General features: G+C 38.8%; 1 protein-coding gene across 1 annotated transcript in view; it reads left to right on the top strand.

Moving 5' to 3' along the window:
• PIEZO2 (piezo type mechanosensitive ion channel component 2) overlaps positions 1–26,397 on the top strand; it is a 298,797-nt gene that overhangs the window by 262,903 nt on the left and 9,497 nt on the right. Inside the window, exons 35-47 of the mRNA XM_017819591.1 lie at positions 2,317–2,483; positions 5,170–5,345; positions 14,098–14,487; positions 15,798–16,056; positions 16,570–16,752; positions 17,171–17,423; positions 18,165–18,297; positions 18,711–18,858; positions 18,972–19,186; positions 21,190–21,348; positions 22,618–22,765; positions 25,228–25,416; positions 25,869–25,961. Of these exons, the coding sequence (XP_017675080.1) occupies positions 2,317–2,483; positions 5,170–5,345; positions 14,098–14,487; positions 15,798–16,056; positions 16,570–16,752; positions 17,171–17,423; positions 18,165–18,297; positions 18,711–18,858; positions 18,972–19,186; positions 21,190–21,348; positions 22,618–22,765; positions 25,228–25,416; positions 25,869–25,961 (2,513 nt within the window). The remainder of the gene's footprint in view (positions 1–2,316; positions 2,484–5,169; positions 5,346–14,097; positions 14,488–15,797; positions 16,057–16,569; positions 16,753–17,170; positions 17,424–18,164; positions 18,298–18,710; positions 18,859–18,971; positions 19,187–21,189; positions 21,349–22,617; positions 22,766–25,227; positions 25,417–25,868; positions 25,962–26,397) is intronic.

A 26,397-nucleotide genomic window follows, 5' to 3' on the forward strand; every position in this document is an offset into this window, starting at 1 on the left:
ACTTTATATTTTTGTTCAAATACTTTGACCATTCCTAGGTAAAATTTGTTAAAGAAGATGGTTAGAAAAATTAGACAGTAATTGGTAAGGAATCATTAGTATCATTACAAACTTTAGATCGATTCCTTTCTGACACTCTCAGGCAGAGAGAAACCTTGTCTGCATTTGACCCTTCTCCGCCAAAAGTAAATATTTGTTTCCTTTCTTGAGGATGTTTAGATGCAATTGATCCCCAAAAGATTATTTTTAAAAAGTTTTGGAGAACAGCAAAGGTACCAAAACAGCTACAGTGTCATTAAAAACAAGTGCTAAATCACCTCTATCCCAGAGAGAAAATGACCTTCCAGATTAGACTGGAAGTGCTTGGCACCATGGTGAGACTATGGCATGCCAGTGATGGTCAACGGTAAAGAAAATTTTAACCTGGGAGCTGTGCTTCTCCTGAGGTCAGTAGGAGAAATTATATATTAGAGAAGATGACTGTGGGTTAAAAAAGAATATTTACGTGTTGTATATTTTTGTGTATGAGTGCTGTTTTCACCTATTCATACTGTTATCAGCAATTCAAAGGAAATTAATGGTCTTTGAAGTAGATACAGTTTTACATTTAATTTCTAATGGTGAGATTTCCTTAACTTCAAGACCTGCATGTTGCATGAATAAAATTTAAGTAGATAACTCATACAACATCTCCAATTTTAAACTACATAGAAAAGGCCTGAAAAAAAGGGTAAAATATCATTAAATTAATGATATGACCAAGAGAAGGGGCTAAATGCTCTTATGTTTGTGGGCAGCAGACCAGTTCAGTAGCATTGCTCAGATAAATGGTACAAACTACCATTTCAGCATCTGCTTTTCAGGAACATACCACTAATGATTTTTTTCTTCATTTTCTCTACACATATATGTGCATACAACCCTGCCTGCACACCCACAGACATGTGCATGTTCCTCTTCAGGAAATCTTTTGCTTTATTATAGCTTCACCTTTGCAGTCTTTGTAAGGAGTGAATGTGAGCTCCGTAGAGTTTTGCGTGCCATCTTGTGGTACAGCAACGAACTGAGGTTGTTGGAAGGGTCATGCTTTAGCACACAAATTGGCTCCTTAGTACCTACGTCAAATATTTTGTCCCTGCATGGCAGATTATTGACAGTTTTCTACTATTTCTTAGGCTGGTTAATCTAAAATTCGTCTTTATACTGGTGCTCTGGGCTTTGGAACCTAGCAGGGACAACTAGCTCTGGAACTGGCTAGTTGGAAAGAATTTTTTTAGTATTTCATAGATTCATGGAATCATAGAATGCCTTGGGTTGGAAGAGACCTTAAAGATCACCTAGTTCCAACCCCCTACTGTGGGCAGGGACACCTCCCACTAGACCAGGTTGCTCAGAGCCCCATCCAACATGGCTTTGAACACTTGCAACACTATATGAGAACTGTAGTGTGGTGTGCATGGTTGTGAGTGGAAGAAAAATAAGTTCAAAGTGCTGCTTTTTGGATGAGAAATGCAGTTACTAATGCTGACTGAACTACTGAAATGAGAAATTAACTTGAGACAGATGTGTTGAGCAAAATAAAGCTACTATTGTTTGTATAAACCCATAAGCCTTATTCATGGGAAAGTGTACTGTTTTGCCAAAATGGTGCAAAAATAAAGTTTTATAAATTATTATTTTTCCTAGTTGTTCTAGTTGACCTGAGATCACTGATGACACAGCACAGCCTATTTAGAAAAACAGAGGCTTTGAAAACAGTAAATACAAAGATGTGTGTTTAGGAGGCTGGAAAACTGGGAGAGATTAAAAGACCGTTTAGGCACGTTAGACTTTAAAACTCAGCTAAGCAAGATTCAAGCACGAAAGGCCAAGTTTGTGCAGAAAGAAACACACACAAGTAAGGAGACAGTTAAGAGGTCCAACTCAACAGGCTGGCTGAGCAGTTTTTCAGATCACAGGACCTGGGGATGTTGAATACTCTCAGGAGATGCTCGAATCCTTGGGTTTCATTTTACAGACCTGTGCATACTGTGTCTCTAAAATCAGGGACTGTTAGTATGACTAATGATTGGAGGATCAAGGACTTACAGGGTGGAAAAGGGATTCCAGATGATAAGCCTAGGCATACAGTCAGAAAATGGTCCAGACAGCCAAAAGGCCTCTAGCCATCTTCAGAGATTCCTTAGTATGACAGGGTCTCACAGACTGGATTGTTATTATTAGACAATGAAGGAAAAATGAATCTAACTCCAGGCAAAAGTACAATAAAAGATATTTGTGTTCATTAACTCTCTGTTGCTTTTTCCCCTCCCTTAGATAACATCATCAAGAGGATATTTAATATCTTGAAGTTTACTTGGGTCCTTTTCCTAGCAACACTAGACAGTTTTACAGCTTGGCTTAATTCCATCTCAAGAGAACACATCGATATCTCCACTGTGCTAAGAATTGAGCGCTGTATGCTGACCAGGGAGATTAAGAAGGTAACGCCTTTGGTCTATTTTGTCTACTAATGCCATTTCTAGCTTGGTGAAAAGTGAAAGGTTGTCTTTTCAGATCACCGTAGTAAGGAGTAAAATTATAAAAATCTCACTTATACATGCATTTTAAAAATATGTCTGGACTCTTTTACTGTGGCATTTATTAATATAATAAATAATAAACCACATGACCTGGTTAGTTGAGGGTCCAAACAACCAAATCCGTTTACTGGAAGCAAACAACACTTTTTCTATGCACTTTAAAACAACACGTGATTCTCTTAACCAATCACCATGTGGTACCCCAGTGCCCATGTGTGTTGGAGTACATTAGGGACTTCATTTCCCAGGATACCCCTTCCAGCATCCCTAAAACACACCCCCTACATTTTACTGCTTGCTGTTTGATAAATATATAAATAATAAATTATTTTATTTATTATCTGGACACAAAAGAAATTATTGGAAAAGTAATTTTTTGAGAGGTTGATATAAAATTTTGTCTGAAACACTTCTGTGACATAGTGTGGTTTTGAGGGGACAAAATAAACTTAAGAAGGGAGGAAAAGGCATAGCATTTTAAACAGCTCAAAAACTACCTCAGTACACGTATTTCAGTCTTTTTGTAGACCAACTTGCATTAGAAATGAATGACAACATATAGGCATAAATTTCTTCAATCATGATGAAGCTATGTGGTCCTTCACAAGCTAGCTGTGCGTTAGAAAAGCCCATTATTATCAAAGATTAATGCTGCTAGTGTAACTAGAAATGTATTTGGATCTTCCCAGTATAAGTAGATGATACCTTGAAGTTGGATAAAGTTCTCATTTTAAGCACCGGTATTTTTATATATGTCACTAGCTACCCAACTATTTCTTGGAAATCTGCCATTTTTAGTTCCTTCTAGTTTTTGTTAAAAGCCGAAGACTGTCTCAGGGATTAATTAGTCAAAAAGGTCAACAACGCATTATTACTCTTGACCTCAATAAAGCCTTCTATTGCCCAGCCACTGTCAATGTGTGATGGCACAATATGATTCCTTCTCACTGCCCAGTTTTAAAATTTATGCAGAAGCCAGGCTAACTGCCTTTCTCTGGCCATTACTTATTTGAGACCTTATTTTAATTGTTCTTTACTACTTTTCACCTCAACTTTCTGAGTTTTTCCTATGCTTTGTTCCCAGTAGGTTTAGTATTTATTTATGGATTTCAATTGCACGTTAGTAGGATGCTACTTTGATTAAAATAGAGCCCATATGTCCTTGCACAGGCTGGTATATCCTACTTCAATCCTAAATCTTCTGATACTAGGGGCCCTTCTGTAGCATCACTAAGTCTCTGTAGCAACCACATGACTGTCATTGCTGCCCAAGAAAGGAGGGTCTCACTGCAGCCCTCATGGTGGCATGTTTCTTTGTCCAATGTAGAGTTGGGGACAGTTAATCTGATGTATTAATTCCTTTTGTATCTCTTCCAGCTGCAGAAGAACCTAAAATTGAGTCCTCCATCAGTTGTGAGGCCCTTTTCCTGTCACAACTCTTATCCTTTATCCCAGGCCTGCTGTGGAGCTAGAATGTAACCTGTGACATAGTTTCAAGCCAGGCTGTCATAATGGCACAAACATTTATCATTGCAGAAGCAACACAGCTTGTATACAAACAAACCTAATTAAAAACGTGGGTGTCAGATTTTGTTCTTAAGATTTAATTTTTTTTCCACAAAACATCAGATTTTGAATATTGTAGTTTTGAGTCACTGTAAAGGACCAGAGTTGAAATAATAGAAACTAATAATATTAGTAAAGGAAATACGGGCCATATTTTAGACTACTTTTATTATTTTAGCTGGAAAAAGTCCTTGTGTAAGGCTTCATTATAAGTCAGAAAAATGACTGTTCAAGAATAGCAATCTCCCCTCTCAGTATATCATCTGCAGTCAATGCAACTGCGAGTGGAATGAGTTGGATGTGTTTCTACCTAAGAACAGTCTATAAAATTGTCAGTTTTATTCTTACGGCACACCTTTAGAATTCTGATTGCAATATCATAGCCAGAAAGACTTGATTCTGTGCCCAGATCTGGGCTGACAGTTAATAAAACCATCTTTTCGTGAACTTGCTTGATTGTGAAATCACAGAGAAAGAGTAGTCTTTGGTGTATTTTTCATGGTTTCTCAGCTGTGTCCATAATTCCTGAACAAATTCTGATCTTAGGACACTAATGAAAATCTAGATCAATTTGTACGTGACCTGTTCCATTTTTTTTCTGTTTAAAAATACTGCTACTGGACACTAATAAGATGTATGATTTTTCTTAGAGTCAGTGAAGCTATCTAAAAGAGATACCTCAAAAGCTGCTGGAGTACAAACTGAGTCATGGTCTCAGTCCGCACCTCATTCTCATGCTGAATAATCTGTAGTGCATGCAGCAGAGTTGTAGTGGCTATATATAGTGAAACCACATGGGTTGCTCCAGTTTTGCTTGAAAACCAAACACTTCATGCCATGGTACTTTAAGTCAGAATCTGACTTGCGCTCTGAAAAGGAACTACAAATGGGAGTTATTATTTACTAGGCAGCTGTTTGCACAGTCCTTAATCTGGTCCTTGCCAAATGACAGAAGAAACTAATTTCTTGAAGAATACACTTCCCCCCTGCAATGTATGTCTACTTCTACTCTCTTCCGCAGGGAAATGTTCCAACACGGGAGAGCATCCATTTGTATTACCAGAACCACATGATGAAACTTTCTGAGGAGTCGGGACTGGACTCAATTGATAAAAATCCCAGTCAAGCTTCTGGTTTGCAAGCATCTGAAAGAATGGATAGCTTAGATTCAGCAGCTTCTCGTGACAGTATCTCCAGGTATTGATTTAATTTTATTTTGTGAAAGATAGAGGGTTCATGCAGTAGACCTAATACTAGATAACATCTAAGTACTGATGAACTTTCTGATCAATGTTGAATTCTTGGTTTGATTTTTCCATTTTAATAGTGAAAACTGCTATATGTTACTATTCCTTTATAGTGGTGGACTCAGTTGTTAGCTCGACTCCTTTTCCACTGCATGACTACCCCACTGCTTTCTGTTCCCCCTACAATTAGGAATCATTGGCAGGGGTTCTGTTCTCGTGAAAAGTAGTGGAAAATAAGCTGAGGTTGCTTCTTGGATAGTGGTTTAGGAATTCAGGCAAGTAGTTTGGGGAATGATCATTCATTGTGAATGTTTTGTCTTTGTAAAATAAATTGTTGTCTGTTGCCCTCAAATCAAAAAAGGCTTTACATCGAAAGAGATTCTGCCTTTGGGAGGACAAAATCCCCCTCTCATATCCACAGGGCAAAAAATGTTTTAAGAGCCTGATTTCCTAACTGCTATGATTACAGTTCAACAGAGCTACACATTTGTTAATCAAATACCCATACTAGTTCAGGAAAACCACCATCGTCATCCTTTTTGAAAACAGGTGCCATCAAGTCCCTTGCCAAAACTACTGCATGCTCCTGCTGCTTCATGAACACAGAGGCACACACATGCACTTTCTTTTACAGAGGCAGCCTGTTCCCACCATGCCCCTGGTGTTCTTGACTTTTAAGATACTGCAGAAATTGTCCAGCATGAGGGGGAGAAAGGAAGGCTTTGGAAATCCAGCTGTTTTATAATCCATTGCCTTCCACTGTCTCCTGTTTTTCTCTGAAGTGGGCAGTATCATATTGTGTTTGATACTCCCAGCAAACCCAGAACCTTCTGTGTACAGGAAATTATGCTTAGCTGTTACTAATGACATATGGGTAGATGTCAGCAGACTGAATATAATGAGGGCTTGTCTTCCTTTGATATTATTGAAAAGCAAGTTTAAGAGAATGTCTGTCTATGAGTACTATGCTTCAACAAAATATCCACAAATTTCTCCCCAGGGTAAGCACTGGACTTTGATAGATTCACTCCAGTATAAACATCAAATCTGAGCAAATTCTTCTCAGTGGCTAGTTACCCAACTAAGCAAACTTTGTGTTTTGTCTCAAAGTTTTACAAGAGTCGAATGATGTGAGAAAAAGTATAAAATCAAATTCTGTTAACCAGCTCTCTTGGAACCACTTGGATATTTGCAGGGCAAGTTATAACTCCACAAAGTTCAGTCTCACCTAAAGAATAAATAGTAATATCAGTCCTGCTTTCATTATGTAGTTTTTGGTCACACTGTTTACCGTAGATAGAAGAAGTCATCATTATTATACAATCATGTTTATCAGGAACTTTAACTATAAACAAAGGGAAGCCAATTCCAAAATTAATTATAGAAAGGAAAAACAAATCTTGTAATTTTCATATATAGATTTTACTTCTTCAGTGAGATTGTATCCAGTGTTGTGCTCCACTTATGCCTTTTTTTTCAGAATAACCACCCATTTTTCACCCTACTTTGAGCACACTTTTACATATTTAAGATCTCTTTTCAAACTCAGAGAATTCAGTGATTCTGTGGTTCTGCTTTGCAACAGAAAAAGTTAAATTTTTAACGTGTGTTTCTGTCATCTTCATTTCCTTAGAAGAAGTCACAGAATTTATCAACAAAGGAATAGCAAAGGCAGTATTAGAACTGATTTCTCTAATCTCAAATTCTCTTTCTGGTAATGAACAATCAAATATTCTTGCACTGAGTATTTACAAATTGTGGACGTCTGCTATAATAATAGAGGAAGCAGTAATGAGTCTGTTGATTGAATGATAATGCCATCTGTTTATTGTGGCACACTTGCATATCTCTTTCAGGGATTACAGAAGTGCTTTTGACCTTTTTTAGAAATGTGAAATGTTTTAAACTTCATGTGAGTTTATTGAGTAATATTTTTTTGAATTATCAAACAAGAGAAGATGGCATGTTATATTTCAAAGTAATGATTTCCAGTAAATGTAGAAGTGACTAATTAAATCTAAAGATTCCCTGTGATCGGGATCTTAGGTTGCAGTGGAAAACTTTTGGGAAGGGGAAGAGTGTTTCTGTTCCATTTATCCTTTGGTCGTATTACACAAAATTCTGTAGTGGACATTAGGTCCATGAGTAAGGTAAGCACGTCCAGAAGTTCACAGGAATGCTGAAGCACAGAAGCTATTCCATTATAATAAGACATAATCCTTCCTGTTCAGGACAGAAGTTACTGTAGGTATCTGCTCAGTGCTCTAAACACTGCATATCTAGAGAGAACCCTCCTGAGCAGTTGCAGGAACTGTAAATTTCTTGTGACGTTCAGAGTTGACCGTCATAAGTCTAATGCAGGGATGTTGTTCTTACCCTACGTAAAGTTCTAAAAGGACATTTGTATAGTATCCTTAGTGGGGTTTTCTCTTTTACTAGAGCTCTCACTTATTCTCAGTCATTTTTCCACTGAGTAGGTAGAGATAAAATGAGGTATTCACAAAGCATTTGTTTGGTTTCTGTTTATGTATCCTAAAGGCAAAGTGCGAAGTTCACATGGGCCAGAAGGAGAAGAGATTGATGTTGATCCTTACCAGGCTATTTGAAAAATACCACCAGAAGGGATTGGGAGGTAGCATGATAGAGCATTTGCTGCAGATTGTTTTCATTTGACTGATGAACTACTTATTAGGTTAAACAGCTTATGAATTTCTGTAAGGTGATTAGGAACTTACTAAAACTAGTTGGCTGCCCGTATGTGACTTTGCCTATCATTATGTAGCAGCAGCTAGACACAGGTCCTAAGTCAGATTTTGCAATATCCAAGGGTTTGTATTCAGTTCAGTTTGTATTAATTTTTGTTGATCACAGATAACATTTTCAGTTCCCAACTCTACCTTTGTGTAGACTTTTATAGGAGCTGCAGGTGGGAGCCTCTGACCCTCCTGTAAGAGTAAATATACAAGTGTAGTCTGAGTGCTTGTGAACATCACTTTTTATTGATGTTTCCCTCACCAGAAGGGACAATAAAGCTTGAGGCAGGGAGAACTGGAGAAGTAGCTTTTGACTAGTGAGGCAGGAGAAAGGATGAAGGGAGAATCCCCACTTGGGCTGGATCAAAGTCCAGTTTAGGACTATGAATGTTAGTAATTGTTTGGGATTTTTACTTGCAGGTGTGGGGAATGTAGTAGTTAAAACAGATAATGCCATTCAGTAACCAGCTCATGGACAGAAAAAAAAAAAAAAAAAAACGGAAAAATTTGTAAGTCGACCCTTAAGCTAATAAACTCTTTGGGAAGGGTAAATTTGTTTAGCAAAAAGGAAGTCATTAACTTAGAAATTTCCCACTCATTGAGGATAAAAACATCTCTGCGCTATATATATCCGCATTTCAACAGAATGCCTGATCAACTTTATATAAAATGCTTGAACTCAGGGCTTTTAATGAACATTCAATTTAAAATACCTAGTCCTTGAGTGATTTCAAGAAGCTAATGCTTTTCAAGATCTCCAACAACACGAATTTGAAAAGTCATTCAGGAAGATATACTTGAATCAAATTTACATGACAGTCAATTACTTGAGTCAACACCAGCTTTGTCCAGTGTAAATCTCTACACTTTACTAGTGTTCTCAGTTCTTCTATGTTCGGAACCATGTCCCTAAAATACATAAAGAATATACAGACTGTGCTGCAAGTGTTGTCTCGTACACATATCCTGACATTCGAGGATACAGAGCAGCTGCTCAGTCAATAATTATTCTGATGATTCATTCTTCATTTAAAACAGTTTTAAACCAAACATTGAAGGCATTGTTTTTATCCATTGGGATTACTAGATATTTTTCCTTTGATTTTCTGGGAGCCAGGTCAGGACTTCCATGTCTGGGAGGGCAGCTGGCATATGTTTCTTCCATAGAAAATATATGAACGGGCATGTGCTACTTTGATTTCAACAGCTGCTCTGCTTAAGGCTCTTGGAAAGTTCCCTTTGAACAATGTCTGCATTTAAAATACTTCAACACCTTAGTAATAGGTGTTTCCCTTGAAAAGAATAAACTCAGCCCTTGAGATCTAAAATAACACATGCATAACATTGTAGCACATAGACAAAAGGCAATATGCAAAACTATATTGTCTACTTGCTGCCATCTCCCCATATTTTAGCAGCAAAACCTCACTGATAAAGCAATGGCCTGGCTTTACTCCATAGGTGTATGTGCAGAGGGAAACGTCCTCCCTCAAGACCCTCCCAAGCTACTAAAAGAGCTTCAAACGATTCCCATGCTGCTGAATCAGGCCTCTAGGGCAGATCTCCTGTTCCCATAGGAAGCAGCATTTTCTGCTTCATCAAAACCATGCACCGTGCAGACAGCCCTTCAGATTTTGTCTGGAGGACCCTGTGAGCCTTTGTGCACACACAGAAATAATGAAGTGGCCCGTAAAGGGTCTTGTCCAAGTGAACTGGCAGGACAGAGGTGCCCCTGCCATTAAGACTGTTCTTAAAGAAAATATTTCACAGTACTTTTGGTATCTTGGTGATTCTTTTCTTCTGTTCAAAGACCAAGGTATGCTTTCAGCCTCAGCCTATTCTGTCAAAAACATCATCAGTGAGGGTAGGCCTAAGAATAATTGCTTCTTTGTTCCGCATATTTTGCTGTTTCCTCCACATTTTCCTTAAGGCAGTAATAGCAAACTGTCACTTCAGGCCAGGAGATTTTTTTTCCTCACTTCAAGCTAGCAAAACCAAAGTAACATGGAAAACATCATTGTGCTTCCTTTCTGACCTTTTTCCCAATTCTCTATGCCCCTGGACAAACATAATGCTTGCCAAAGAAGCAAATTCCCTGCTGCTGCTGCTCAGGTGTAACACAGCTGGACTCAAAAGAAGAAAAGTAGAGCGTAAATCCTGCATTTTGTGATTCCTTCTTCTCTCATTCTGTTTGAGAGATTCAGGCAGGTCACTACATGCATTAAAACACCAGGTCACTCAACTCATTTCATAGACATCTGTGTTTTTCAAAGATTTTTACAGGAGAAATAATCCTCTTACCTACCATATGTCATTAAGGTATTTGCTTCTTTCCTGTTGCTATGTTAGATGCTTATATTTAATTATGTACTTTCTTTCTCATAACTCATCCCATTCTTCTTTTCTCCAGTAACACATAAATGCTCAATGTATGGTGTATGTCTCTGGTTGTCCTGTTGTATTTGATAAGTGAAAGGAGATAAGGGTTTACTTATAAGGGTTACTTATATCTGTTCTTTATCTCAAGATGCGCATGTTACCAGTTTTGAAATACTTTAAGCTGTGATTGAAATAAATTAAATCTTCTGGAAAGAATCATCAGGGCTTCCTAGTAAATATCAAAATAAATGCCATCTCATGCAGAGCAGGTTGTATTTGGCATGCATCTACCGGCTAAGTAACATATCTGATTTGGCTCTTTGGCTCGGAAAGAGGATCAACCAATGTCTGACAGCTATTTTGCTATTTGTGGAATATGAGCTATTCAGTTTTAAGGGCTCTTTTAGGAAATTGTCTGTATGAAAAGGTTCAGCACAGTATATCATTAATAAAATAGAATACGTACAGAGGAGCTCACTTCCCAAAACACTCTTGTGGAATTTGGAAATTTTAGGAGCAAAGAAACAAAATAAAACCTGCTCACATATGTGAGTCTGTGCCCTGGAAAGCATTTAGAGCACTCTGTTGGTTTCATATCTTCTTGAATATGAATAGATGGTTGTTAACCTTCTGTAGCCCCTATATGAATTTGACCATGGGCAAGCTGGGCGTAGAAATGTGTTTTCGTGGTGACTCTAAACAAATCCTTATCTTCTCTCTGAACCTTTTCTCTCTGTGTCAGTGTTTTGCTGCATGGCGAGCATATTTAGTGAACCATGTGTAATACCATTTGTATTTAACACTGTCTTTATAACTGTTTGCGCTGCTAGCTGCTACACTGAAGCAACCATGCTGTTCTCAAGGCAGTCAACCCTTGATGATTTAGATGGACCAGACACTGTTCCTAAAACAAGTGAGCGCGCTCGACCTAGGCTTCGTAAAATGCAGAGCATGGATATGTCCTCCTCATCAGCTGACAGTGGCAGTATAGTGTCAAGGTGCTTAACTCATGCATGCTTTCTTCACTCGTTTACCCATACCGTTATACTTACTGCGGTGTACATGAATTTGCTTTTGCAGATACGTGGTGTGCAGAGTGGTTTGCATGGTTAATGGAAGCTTTACTCCCTTCTGTGTTGTGGCATGGTTTTGAGATTCAAAGTCAGGATCATAATCTAGGATTCATTTGTTGTTTCACTTCTTATTCTCTTTTTTGTTTTGTTCTATTTTTCATCCTTAATTCATGTAATTTTAAAAGTTGCTCGATTACATTACACTGGTTGTCTAAAAGCAGGCTGAAGTCTGTATTAATCACCTAAGAAAGTGTCTGATTTTCAGAGTTACTGAGCTGATGCTTGTTCTTAAATTGGAAGCTGGAAGTTTCTCAGCTAATCAGAGTTATCCTAAAAATGGAAATAAATGTCTAATTTTAGAAACTAAGATAGACGATGTCGGCCTTGGTTTTTCAATTTTTAGTTTTCCCCATATAGGAAAGATTGCTAAATATGTTTTGATTACTTTACCACTGAGTAAGGTGTTGGAATTAAGAATGGGAAAATAGCTGTGAAAAGATAGTGAATAATATTAATATCCAACGAAAGAGAGAACTGTTCAGGGCTGTTCGCTCAGTTTTTAGCAGGTAAAAACCAGACATGGCATTGGGAAGCAGTATTTCAACTAGTATTATAAATATGAAATTTTATGGCATATTCATCATTGTCTTTCAGTGTTGAAAGTGGTTTACAAATTTTTGGTGTCATTCTGTTTTGAAATTATGGATTTTTATGATTTTGTGCATTTTAACCAGGATGAGTGCTAACGTGAATCATCAAAACACACATCATCATAAGTGTTACATGTTCTAATTAAAATGCTGCTACAAATAAAGTGATCTAACATAGCCACAATAAGTTTATAAGCAGTGTAAAAGAAAAAGAGATGGAACTTAGTTTTTAATTTTGGCAGAAGGTAGTGCCAGATGGCTTTGCCAGTGCCAGTTTTCTGTAAAAGGTTATACTTTGGGTGAAAATATTGCTCATTTCATAGGAGCTATGTGAAAACTAGTTTTGTCTCTGTTGAGATACAAGGACATGCAGCCAACAAAAGACACTGAGTTGTCTAACCCATAGACACCTGTTGTCTAACCTATGGAGAAGGACTGGAATAGAGGCTAAAAAGAGAAAGAGTGATGTCTGAGGGGAGAGGTGAAAAAATACTTGTGAGGAATGGAAAAGGTAAAAGCAGAGCCAACAAATATGACATTCAGATTCCCGTCTGGAGTCATCAGGCTACATGAATTTACAACGATTGAGGTTGCTGCAGTACACAGAGCATTAAGAGAGAAAGTGATTATGGACTACTGCATTCAGCCCTGGGACAACCAACATAAGAAGGAGATAGACCTGTTGGAGTGAGTTCAGAGGAGGGCCACAAAGATGGTCGGAGGGCTGCAGCACCTCTCCTATGGAGACAGATTGAGGTAGCTCAGGCTGTTCAACCTGGAGAAGAGAAGGCTTCAGGAACACCACATAGGAACCTTCAAGAACCTAAAGGATGTCTAAAAGAGAGATAGCAAGGGATTTTTTACAAGGGTATGGAGTGTCGGGACAAAGGGTAATGGCTTTACACTAGAAGTGAGCAAGTTTAGATTATATATTAGGAAGAAATTCTTCACTCGGAGGGTGGTGAGACACTGGAACAGGTTGCCCAGAGAAGCTGTAAATGTTGCATTCCTGGAAGTGTTCAAGGCCAGGTTGGATGGCATTTTGAGAAACTTAGTCTGGTGAAAGGTGTTCCTGCCCACGGCAGGTGGATTGGAACTAGATAATCTTTAAGGTCCTTTCCAACTCAAACCATTCTATGATCCTATGCAAAGCCAAGAATAAGGAAGGTGAATCAAGCAGAAAACTGATCAGAGTGAATAAGGACAGTTGAAAAAGAAAATAGGTACATGCAGAAGTAAAGCAGGCAGATAAAGTAAAAATGAAGACTTTATTGAAGAACATAGAACAATCTAAAGGTAAGCAACATACCCTGTTACTGGAACAGTTTGGTAATCCAGGTTGTATTTCTTCATGTCAGCAATTTACATGTTCTTTTATTTGAAATTAGAGTTGGTATGTGTGTGTTCAGCTCACGTTACAGTCGCATACAACACCCATACAGGGGTTGTTAAAAGCACCATTTGTAGATGGAACCCCATGGCTGCCTATCATTCACCATGGAGCATGCCTTTAATAGATGTAATAGCAAGTCTTGACTCTGGTCAGAAAGTGTTTGAACTACTTTCAGAAAGTTAGTGTAGTTTCTTATTTGCCCTTTACTGCTGTGAAAACATAATGAATCACTGTGAGTTCAGTGGGATGTCATTCAGGGAGCAAATGGACCCAGATGTTCCATCTGTGTAAGAGGAGATCATGATGATATCTTTTCTATCAGAGCATATGAACTTTGAAGGCCTGGGAATGCAATGGGGTTGCTCAGCTGTCTGCATAAAGGTACAATTAACAAATTTTGCTTGGTTGTGAGTCTTGTAAACCGCAGCTCACTCTCTTCATCCATCTCCGACAGTGAACCTACGCAGGTCACCATGCTCTATTCTCGTCAGGGAACAACAGAAACCATTGAGGAGGTAGAAGGGGAGCATGAAGAGGAAGGAGCTCATTCTGCATCAAAGTTGGAGGAAGAAGAGGTGGAAGATTATAGCCTGGATTCAGAAGGAGCTGCCTACACTCCTGATACCGATGTGCCATTGTACTCCACGGTGGATAGTAATGCAGAAGCTCCACCTTCCTACAGCAAAGCTGTCAGCTTTGAACATCTTCCCTTTGGGTCCCCAGATGACTCAGCTGGTAAGAGTCTCATGCTGGTGAGCCCAGATGACAGCCGGACGGACAAACTTGATACCATTCTCCCCCCACTGACGCATGAGCTAACAGCTAGCGAGCTGCTTCTGAACAAGTAAGACCTTATGACAAGGGAAGATTGTTGGTCACAATGCGTAAAGTTTTGTCATTACTTTGTTTTTTTTGTCTCAGAACTAGCCTGCAGTTTCTGATACAGACCATGTTCTAAGTTTGGTTTAAGGGAAGAAGCTCATTTCCTGTGCAGTTTTTCTAATTACTGATTTTTAAATTATTCACATTCATCTTAGAAGGAATCTCTGCTTTCTCCCTAGATACCGTATTTAATTGTTCCAATTAGCACTGAATTTCTGTGCTGCAATTATCATGGGGTCAAGGGCTTTTCTAAGAATTTATTGTGGAGAAGGCTTCTCTTCTCCAGGCAGCTGTGATTTCAACTGAGTTTCCTCCAGGACTATCTGGGAAAAGATTCTCCTTTAATTATTTTTGATTACTATAAGGCAAACTAGCCTTCAGCAGTTTCTTTTAAAGCCAGTAGGAGCTGAGAACTGTGTAGAGAGACCACCTTGCTAAGTACTTTCATAAGTTCCTCTCTTTGCCTGTTAGTCACTGTGCTCAGTAGCACAACCAGCACTGAGGTGGGGATGGTGCCACTGCACTTCTTCATCTGCTTTCTGGCCTGACTCAGATGGGGAGAGCTCCCCCAAATGCAGGGACAAAATCTTAAACCATAGAAATGTCTTTCAGCCTGACTGCATCTGGAGAGAGAGAGGATATGTAGATCTGACTTCGTCAGATGCAATGTCTTGTCTTCTGGTTTTCCATAGTAATTTTTGCTTTTCAGTAAGATCTATTGTCAGACCAGGACACTCTTTATGAAAAGCAGAGAGAATTATGAATGTGTCACTGCTTTTTATATTTATTTAAGTCTTGTAAAGATTGGACATATCTAATGCTCAAGGACGTATATTATGTTCTGATCTTATGTCCCGGGACTATTCATAATGTAGGTTTCATGATGTACCTCTGTTTTCTTTCCAAGTTCCTATCTGTATTGATAAATCAGATAGGAATTCACACCAGTATGGTGTGATTTGCATGAGACATGTTGGTTGGGCAGCTGTAGGAAAGTGGTGTTTGTAGAAGTTCTTAAGCCAGGCCGACACCCTGGGTAAATTTAAAAGCTGAAGAACAGTGTTTTTAGTTATTTTGCCAGAAATTCTTGTTTTCTGAGCTTAGAATCAGGCTATTTGTTTATAATACTAAATCTTTTCTTTTTATTTTTTTCCCTCTGTTAAACTAAGCAGCAGAATTTAATATTTTTCAAAAGGAAAAATAGTTGCAATTTGAAAAGCAGCTCTTGTGAAGTTCATTTTCATTTCATTTATGGTACTCTGCTCCTCACAGGATGTTTCATGATGATGAGCTGGAGGAGTCAGAGAAGTTTTATGTTGGTCAGCCTCGAGTCTTGCTCCTTATTTATGCCCTGTACAATACGCTGGTGGCCCGGTCCGAAATGGTGTGCTATTTTGTGATCATCCTTAACCACATGATCTCTGCCTCTATGATAACCCTGGTACTTCCCATCCTTATATTCCTGTGGGCCATGCTCTCTGTTCCTCGACCAAGCAAACGTTTCTGGATGACAGCCATCGTCTATACTGAGGTATGCTGCTGTTTTTTGCAACCCCATGTCTAACACAGAAAAGGTAATTTTAAGTCTTGCATGGTCTATTTTCTGATTTTGATCTCTAGAGTCAAGGGCCTCTGGCCCTTCATATTAATATAAATATTTGCTATCATCCCCAGCAATTTCTGTGGTACAGAAAGATCTTGTTTTTTATTTTTTTTATTGCAATGAGCAATATCCTTCCTGGCACAAAATGCAGTTATCACAAGAACAGACCATTTGCAAGCAGTTACTGTGTAATTATTAATCAAGAGACAGTAATCACTGCTTGTGGTGTCTCAAGTACCACTGAGCATCATCTGTTGGTGAATGTTGATTGACTTTATTACTGAAGAAATGTGTAGTGTTATTCCTCTCTGGCAATGAATATGCTTGTTTATCTTCTCATAAAACTGACAGAATAGTCATATTTCTCCCCTCTTAATGTCCCAAGGCTATTATATCTGACGTGCTTATAAAACACCCAAAGTGTGTTTTGTTTCTGAACAGGTAGCCATTGTCATCAAGTACTTCTTCCAGTTTGGCTTCTTTCCTTGGAATAAACATGTGGATTACACAAAAGATAAACCTTACCATCCACCCAATATTATTGGCATTGAGAAGAAAGAGGGTTACGTGCACTATGATCTTGTTCAGCTTCTCGCTTTGTTCTTCCACAGATCCATTTTAAAGGTAATCTGGTTTCATAATAGTTTCTTATTTTATATATATATTTTTAATTATAACTTTTTAAGTCACTCATGATATAGGAAAGTCATTCATTTAGATATCAGGAAAAATTTCTTCACTGAAAGGGTTAATAAATATTTAACTGGCTGCCCAGGGAAGTGGTTGAGTCACCATCTTAGGAGATGTTTAAAAGACATGTAGATGTGGCACTGAAGGGACGTGGTTTAGTGGTGGATTTGGCAGTGATGAGGTAACGGTTGAACTGATATCTAAAAGATCTTTTGCAACCTAATTTTATGATATCCAACACAATGAATTAGTCTTCCCCGTTGTGAACGTGAGACTGAGTTTAGCAATGCCTGTAAAAAATACAGATGTGTCAGAAATACAAGGTTGATATGCTCTCTTCTTTTCCCACTAGTGCCATGGACTGTGGGATGAAGATGAGAAAGGAGACAGCTCCAGTAATAAAGAGGATACCGATGATGAGCTCTCTCTGACAGGAGGCAGGAGAGACTCTTCTGCCTCATTGAAATCTGTCAATCTTGCTGCATCAGTGGAGTCCATCCATGTCCACTTCCCTGAGCAACAGACTGCCATCAGGAGGAAGAGCTCTAGCAGCATATCACAGCTTTCACACAGGTCCAGCTTCTCCTCACACAGATCTAAGAGAGGTAAATGTCATGGCATTTCTGGGATTTGAAGAGCAAACATTCATTTCCCATAGAATCATTCTACTAAACTTTGTGCTGGTTGCTGCAGAGCTCCCAGGGGCTACTGAATGCTGCTGCTTCTCAGTGATGAAGTAGGATATGAACCAATGTAACTTCATGTTTGAACACACTCCAAGCCTTCTTAAAGTTCAAATGGAGAGCCATACTTTGTGATTCATTATGCTTTTAAAATTACATTATCCAAAAGCTGGGAAAGGAATGCTCAGTGTGGCGCAGATCCAGAAATTCTGTTCAGCGTAATCTCCAGCTAGAGGGAATGTAAAGCATATGTATTTTTCATATCTACATTTGATGATACCTGAACTGAGAAAAGTTTTTATTAGGTATATTGAAACAGATTACCTGTCCTACCTTGTAAAAAGGGCAGGATTATTCTAGCCTAAATGTATATTTTACCAATTGAGATGACTGAATCAGATTAATCAAACACTTGCCTTTATCACTAGTCTTCTCTTTTTATACTTATTAATCAAGTTTTGATATGCCAGTGATGAAACCTTTACTGGATGCTCGCAAGATTTTATCATATTGGGGAAAAAAAGAATTCATCTCAAAGCTTCTTTCAAATGTGAGACTTGTATATGGGATGGAAGTCTCAAGATTTATTGCCTTCTAGTTTTGGCATTTAAACTTTTATTTTGAATTGGCTTTTCTTTCCCTCTCCTTTTTTTTTTTTTTCAGGAAGTACCAGTACACGGAACAGCAGTCAGAAAGGAAGCAGCGTGTTAAGCATCAAGCAAAAATCCAGAAAAGAGCTTCTTATGGAAAAGTTTAGAGAACAAATGATCAAAGCCAAGGCCTTTACAATTAAAAAGTGAGCAATATGAGGAGTGATGTGGGTCTGAGGGGAGGGTCCAATGAGTAAAGCAGTAAACCAGCATTTTAAAGAGAGCAGGTTACTACTGCTGTTAAGTGTTCATTGTATGCAGATGTCCCAGCAGCTGAACATCAGAAAAATCGGCAGCTGTTCAAATAGCATCTGCCTGATAGAAAAAGCTAAATGTCCCATGTGAACTTGGTTGGCTATGTACAGTTCTACTGAACAAATTTTAATACAGTGGTTTAGAAGCAATCAGAACAAGGGACTGGTGCCTGTGAAGTCCTGTGAAGTCTGTCAGAGTAGATTTTAGATATCTTTAAAAATATTAATCATAGCACACTCAGCCTTTATTTTCTTCAGTGCAAGTTACATGTTATTAAATCACATTGTGGTCTATATTGTTTTAGGACTCTCCAGGTGTATGTGCCCATCAGACAGTTTTTCTACAATCTTATTCATCCAGACTACAGTGCAGTGACTGATGTGTATGTGCTGATGTTCCTCGCAGACACAGTGGACTTCATCATCATTGTGTTTGGATTTTGGGCTTTTGGGGTATGTCACAGAGGCATCTATGTGTAAATCCTCAGCAGGATTTACATGGTGTAGATGCTAAATATCATGTGAGTGTCCTTCTTCCTTGACCACCCTTGTGTTGTCCTTTTCAGAAACACTCTGCTGCCGCAGATATCACCTCTTCATTATCAGAGGACCAGGTCCCGGAGGCATTTTTGGTGATGGTGCTCATTCAGTTTGGTACCATGGTGGTAGATCGAGCACTGTACCTCAAAAAGACTGTCATGGGAAAGGTCATCTTCCAGGTCATCCTTGTTTTCGGAATACATTTCTGGATGTTCTTTATCTTGCCTGGAGTGACAGAAAGGTATAACCTTTATAAACAAACAATATAGGTTGAATACTGATGCTCTACCGAGTTGCTTGCATTTAAATTTGATATGTTTACAGCTAGGCTTTGGAATCATGAAAAAGTTTCTACTTGGTCTCATTTATAAGCAGAATGTTGGAGTGCCTTTCCAAAACAATAACTTTGGCCAGTATAACTTTGAGGAAGAATTAATTATATATGTACAGAAATATTCTCAACTTAGGCCAAAATGCAAGCAGGTGTAAGAGAAATTGCCTGTAATTGAGTGATGAGAGCTTTCAGCTGAGACAGTGTTGGCCTCTGATCCAATTCCCTGCTCCCTAGACTGCTGCATGTGGCTTTAGAAGAGCGAGTAGAAAATGTCTCCCTTAGAGTAACTTATAATTTAGCACTTTCCTGGAATATGTGAACTGTGGATTTAAATCTCCTTAGACTGAGGAATGTCTAAAACTCTTGTTCCTTCTGAAGAGCAAATTTCTCCTCCCCTGCTCCTGACACTTGGTTCAAGAGGTGGTGTGGAGGTGGTCACCTGCTGTGTGAAATTTTGTGTCACACGCCTGGTCAGGTTCACCCCCAAATCTAACATTTCTTATTGCATGGCTCAAGGCACTTATCACCTCAGTCTGCAGTGCAGAGCTCTTAAGGTTCCCTCTGTAGTGCTTGGCTAACTCCTCTCTTGATACTTTAAATTGCCTTGAAGTATTTACCTCACTCCATTGACTGTACAGAGAAATTGAGTGCATCACCTGGGCACATTACACAAGTTATTTTACTGGAAAAAAAAAAAAAGGTGCACGGTGTAAAGAAAAACTGAAAGGTCTCACTTGATCTCAAAAACAAATATTTTGTTTTTCCTCAGTGCAGTAGTAATTGTGCCCAAATTTGAAAAAAAAAAAGAATGCATTTTTCAAATGCATCTCTTTTCTACTGCACATTGAGAAATGTTATGAAGTAAAATAATTTTGACTTTTTCTGTGCTTTTGTGAAATCTATATCAAGTTGTTAATCTCAAATCTGCATCTGAAACTTCTTGTATTCCTTCTAAGTCGGACTAAGTTTTAGAAACCACTGCAAATTTCTTAGCAAAAATAGTTTTGCTGGATTTAATGGAAAATATTGGATTATGGCTGGCTGACAAATCCTGTCCATCAAGAGACATCTTCTGCGGTTCCACCATGCTATTGAACAGCAGCCAAAAGTGGCACATATTCACCAAGATAGTCAAGGGGATGGAGGAATTGACGTGTGAGGAGACATTGAGAGAACAGGGTTAGTTCAGTCTGGAGAAGAGAAAGTGAAGAGCTGTCTTCAGCTACCTATTATAAGGGCACTGAGAAGAAGCTAAGTTTTCTTCAGAAAGGTCAAGAGGGCACAAGTTGGGAAATTTCAGTTAAATATAATGAAAAACTCTTGACTGTAGTTAGACAATGGAGCAGGTTCCTCAGACAGGCTATGGGATCTCCATCTTCAGAGGTATTCAAAACTCAACTCAAAAAATGGTTCCTGAACTATTTGTCAGAATAAGACTTAATCAGGGGAGGGTGAAAAACGTTTTCAGAGGTCAGTCTGTCTTAAATTTCTGTATGAGGTGCTCTCATGAACACAAATAGCCTTTAAAACTGTCAGTGTTCAGCCACTATCCAAGGGCTCACAGAGTGATGTGCCATCATGGGGGGCAAGGGAAGACTAATCTGCGCTGGGTGTAAAGGGACCTCTAGCATCCAGAGGGAGAGGACCCTGCCCCAGGCTCTCACTCTTTGGGAACCCTATTCCCAGTCTCTCCCCTGTGACTCTGAGGTGGCAATGGATGCTGTTTATAGATTTTCTTATTCAGCATCTTTCAAACACTGTTTTAATCCTGACATGGGGTCAGAAACCACGGGCTTTTCACAGGATCTCAGGAAAGGGAAACTGCCAGAAGCACAAAGCATTTCAAGCTAATTTGGTCATACACAGATACAAAGCTTATCATTTTCTTTTATCCATCTTTTCCTTTACAGGAAATTTAGCCAGAACACAGTTGCCCAGCTCTGGTATTTTGTGAAATGTGTTTATTTTGGCTTATCAGCATATCAGATACGCTGCGGATATCCAACTCGTGTTCTTGGTAACTTCCTCACAAAAAGTTATAACTATGTCAACCTGTTCTTATTTCAAGGGTAAGTGTAGACTTACTGCCCTTCTTTCTTTTGTGTAATAAGGACTTGTTATAATGAGTTGTTGGGTTATTCACAGACTGCTGGAAATAAGACAGTAAATTTTGCACAGCATACTCTGTATATGCCATATGTTCCCTGTAGTCCACAAAAAAAAAATCTATTCCAGGAATGCAAACTTCAGAAAAATTGATCTCCCACTCTGAACCCAGAAGCCTGATACACCAGTAACCCATTCAGGCCCCTATGGAAGAGACATTTTTAACACTTCTAAGAAATCACCTCTGTGAACAGAGATAGGGGCTACACATTATACTAGAAAACAGGTAATGTTATTAGTTCTGCAGTCCTAAAAACTGGTAAGGTGTCAAATCCCAAAGATATCTTTGGAGCAGGTCTACAGGCTCTACCTCAGCAGGCGAACGAAATCGAGTGAAAGACAATACACCTGAGAAATAAGAACTATGCATCAAAAATGTTTCCTTTGAGAAGTGCTGCACATTTGAAACTCTTCAGGAGTTAGGAGTGTTAGTGCAAGTAACAGGCATTGCTTGGAGTGAAAGGTGGTCTTACAGAGCCTTACTTCACGCTCCACTTAGACTGTTACAATGATCTTGTGATTAAGCTAGTTCAAAGCATATATGTATTCCACAGAAAAACTGGAATAATTTCAGCATTTTCACAGTATTTGCAGTATGGGCTTAGTGCATTCCAGTAGGAAAAGTTACAGAAGAAAGCTTTCCTCACATGAAATGCTCTTTGTGACCTGGCTGATCAGAAAAGTGTTATATGTATATTGATTTCCTGTTAGCCTACATTCTTCTGCTACTTAAGATTTAAAAAGCCCAGTTCCATACACAACTGAGGACTGCCCACCTACTGCAAATGTGCCATGCACCACTTGGTGTAAGGAGATATAAAACAAATTCCCACCGTCCTGCGGAAAACATGGTCTCCACTCCCAGGTCAGAGGAATTTAGGGATACAGGAAAGCCTTTTACTATTCCATCAATGGCTCAATCGCAATTACTGGGCATAATGGTGCAAAAGCATATTTATGGCCTGACAAGGAGATCTAGAAGAACATGAGCAACAGCAGATCTGTACTAGCCATGCAATTTCAGGATATGATTGTATTTGTATTTACAAAATCTCTCCGTAAGATCTTTTAATATTGTCTTAATTCTCCCTCTCATCATATATACACATGCTGTGCTTGTTCAGTGTGATCCCTCTGTTTCTGATGAGTTATTTGCTATGATCTCCCTGCAGGTTCCGCCTAGTTCCATTTTTGACTGAGCTGAGAGCAGTAATGGACTGGGTTTGGACTGATACCACTCTCAGTCTTTCCAGCTGGATCTGTGTTGAAGATATCTATGCCCATATATTCATCCTGAAGTGTTGGCGAGAGTCAGAAAAAGTAAGGAAGCCCCATATAAGTGATCCAGGCCTCCTCTCCCCCTTGCAGAAATTTAGAGAAATAATCATGGCTCCCTAAATGATTGGGAAATCCACCATAAAACCAGTTTGTTAGAAGATGCACCTGGTGCTTATGTTCAGAAATATTCAGACTCTTCGGTGGTTTACGGTAGTTGGCAGTCAGGTGGAGTGAAATTTCAAATGGCTTCTCTTTTGTGCCTAGCTTATTTTTCCACCATTATCATGAACTCCACAAGCATGTGCCTTCTGGCTTAATTGCATGCCTGGGTTTCAGGGCTGGTATTCACACAGTCTCACACACAACTAGATAAGTTACCAGCAGTGGCAGGGAAACTGTAGCTGAAGAGAAAGGTCAGTAGAAGGAAAAGTTCGTGCCCATGTCCCTGTAGGTCCCAGGGACATCAGGTTCATGTAACTGTAGAGGGAACTCAGCTGGCTCCTCTGTCTCAGGAGAGTCCCTGCACATCCAGAACTGAACTGCAGGCCAGATAAACCCACCATTTGTCTGACTGAAATTTCAGTCTCTTTAAATCATTTAAGCTTCAGTTCAAATTAAACTTGTAAATTCTGGATTCCTTATAACCGCTATAAAGATTGCAACCATACGCTTGCTTATTTTGCCAATTTGAAATAGAAATTAAGCATTATTTTAAGAGTGACCAAACCAGTCAGAAATTCTACATCTGCATTGAAATGGATTTATTTTTAAGTGTTACTGACGTATTTCTACTTTTATTATAATCCTGTCTCTTAATGGCAATTACTTTCCAAGTATGTCACTTAGATTAACTCAGAGCTAAAGAGCACACAAATCTAGTATATAGGCTTTTTCTCTGTGACTCCCACTACTGCCATGAATGGAAGAAGTTCTGAAGAACTTCAGTGGTCAGAGAACTAATAATCCAGTTCTACTTTGACTGTCCATCTCACTGTGGTTTTTTATACCACAACAGGATCATGTGCATTATATGTAGCAGAGAGCTGACGTGGGAAAATTTCCATGCCTAAGCTAGAATGTGTGTGTTAATGCCATGTAGCAAAATATCTAGCCATGACTTTACATGTTGTTCAAAGTACTTTAGTTCTCTCTGTCTCTTACAGAGAGAGTATGCTTAAGTACTTTAACTGTTAGAGTCTCTCTGAGGTGTTCTGTAATGTCATTAAAAGTGCCTGAACTAATCTCTTACAGACAAATAATATACCCCTGCTGATCTTGATACGATATTTTAATGAAAAGAGTATTCTGTAGCATAGGACAAATTACTTGATACACTGCCTCGAAAAGTAACTAATTTGTTTTAAATATAGCATTGTATTACGAATTTAATGTTCTCATAGGGCTTTATGGATTCATGTTGTAAAGCAAGAACAATTTCCTGAAAGCCGTATTCCTGGCGTGTGTTTGCGGTACAGAGCAATATAATGCAAAATGCATCTCTATTTTACACGTGCAGTATGCAGTGCAGGAAAGACAGACTCCTAAACACTACAGAGTGAAATCCTTATAAGAGAATACACCAAAATAAATTACAGTGATGGTAAGGCATTTTACAGGATGGTGAAGCTACTAAGGTATTCAGTCATAAGGGGCAAATAACAGAGGGAGGGCATTATGGGCAAGGGAGAACAGACATACCATGTGATCTGCTTTGAAAGGAGAAGAAAAGCAAAGTCACTTTTGGTCTCAAAAACTAAGAAAGGGAAGGATGTTACATCAGCAGTATAAATATTCTAGGGACAACAACAAAACTGTAAACATTATTTAAATGCAGTTGGTGTCAGATTCACTAGAAACAGATTGGATAAAGCCTGTGAACAACTCTTGGAAATACTGTAAGTGAAGTATGAAATGAATGTGGAGGTAGTGCAATATCAGACATTCCTACTGATTGTGTATGTCAGTTGCTGGCAAACAATTTTCCTGCTCCCCCAACTTTGATACACGGTTTGCAGCATTTCGAGATCTATGAGAGGAACTGCCTTAAGGAGCTTTGAGATAAAACTTTTTGGAAGGCTATATACAAGAAAGTGGGTCAATCACAATAGCAGTTTTTGGAACAAAATGTTGTATCACTGTTGCTGCTATTATTTTATATTTTGTTCATGTGAGTTCATGTTTGCACTCATTCAGACAAAAAAATTCAAATTATCCTAGCAATTTCTTCCTTCTTTATCGTTGGGAAGAATCAAAATCCCAGTATTTTTCACACTGAACACACACCTGATATGGGTTAATTTGTCACTTTTCTCTGTTGTCACCAGAAATTAAGTGTCTGTGCAGGCTTGGCTAAAAAAAAATCTCAGAATAACTGGCCTGGCAATGGGTAGCAAATTACCACAAAAGATGGGAAGCCTTAATATCGTTATATATTTACTAATCAAATCGTATGAAGTGTACCTCTGATAGAAGAGACATTACCATATTGCTGTTTGCTTTTGCAGAGATATCCCCAGCCAAGAGGCCAGAAGAAAAAGAAAGTTGTGAAGTATGGAATGGGTGGCATGATTATCGTCTTGCTGATTTGTATTGTCTGGTTCCCACTGCTCTTCATGTCTTTAATCAAATCTGTTGCAGGCATCACCAACAAGCCTCTAGATGTATCAATCACAATAACTCTAGGAGGTTATCAGGTAAAAAAAGAAGACACACTAAAAGTTAACTCTGGTTTTTGCACTGTATTTCTTGTACTATTCTTCTTCCCTTCGTTGAATTGAACTCTCCTGCCTTATGCAAGGTATCAGGCAAACTTCCACAAATTATCCCTTTTGGGTTTAAAAACATGTTAGTTTATCACTGATGTAAAATGCTATCTTCACTTTCGAGTTAAAACCATAATCTACTAGCAGTGGAATCCAAATAAATTATCCTACATCAGATACACTCAGATAACTGCCTACAGGTCCACGTGGTAAATGCAAGATAACTGGAGGTAGCTTGCATCTCAGTGGAATGAAACTATAATCTTCTTCTGTTGAATTGAGTGCCATAATTGTCTTAGGCTGTAATGCACAAGATGCTATACTGTGTATGTAGCAGCCGATGTGAAGTAAATGTGACAAGTGTGTGTTCTTTTGTTTCCCAGCCTATTTTCACAATGAGTGCTCAGCAGAGTCAGCTCGAGGATTTCAATCAGACTCGTTTCAATATGCTTCTGGCAGGCTATAGGGGTAACACTGTAAGTGAAATGTAAAATACCTCATTACTTAAAAATGTGTACATGTTTCCATGGAGGCGTTTTGTGAGTTTTGTTTGTGTAGTTATAAGTGGTAAGCAGTGCTGTCATCAATTGGAAGATATTTTCACAAAGAGTAGAATGAATAAAGGTTCACACAAATCGTTTGTCAGGACAGAGCTGGGTTATGGTCAGACAAGCTACCATTAATCTAGACATCTTTCCACAAAATCCTGAAAGACAGAAACCTTAGTTGTCCTGTTCTCTGAATAAAAACCTCCCTTCTAAATGACACAAACCTTTAGGAGACATGATGCTGTTTGTGTACTGCCAAAACAAATGTGCTGTGGGGACATAACAGTGTTGGCCCTTTAAGCCCCATGGTCCTTCCTATAGCACACACATCTTTCACCTCCTGATGAGGAGAGGTGGTGCTGTC

This window comes from Lepidothrix coronata, unplaced genomic scaffold (genome assembly GCF_001604755.1).
Source record: "Lepidothrix coronata isolate B3197 unplaced genomic scaffold, Lepidothrix_coronata-1.0 Scaffold75, whole genome shotgun sequence".
Lineage (NCBI taxonomy): Eukaryota > Metazoa > Chordata > Aves > Passeriformes > Pipridae > Lepidothrix > Lepidothrix coronata.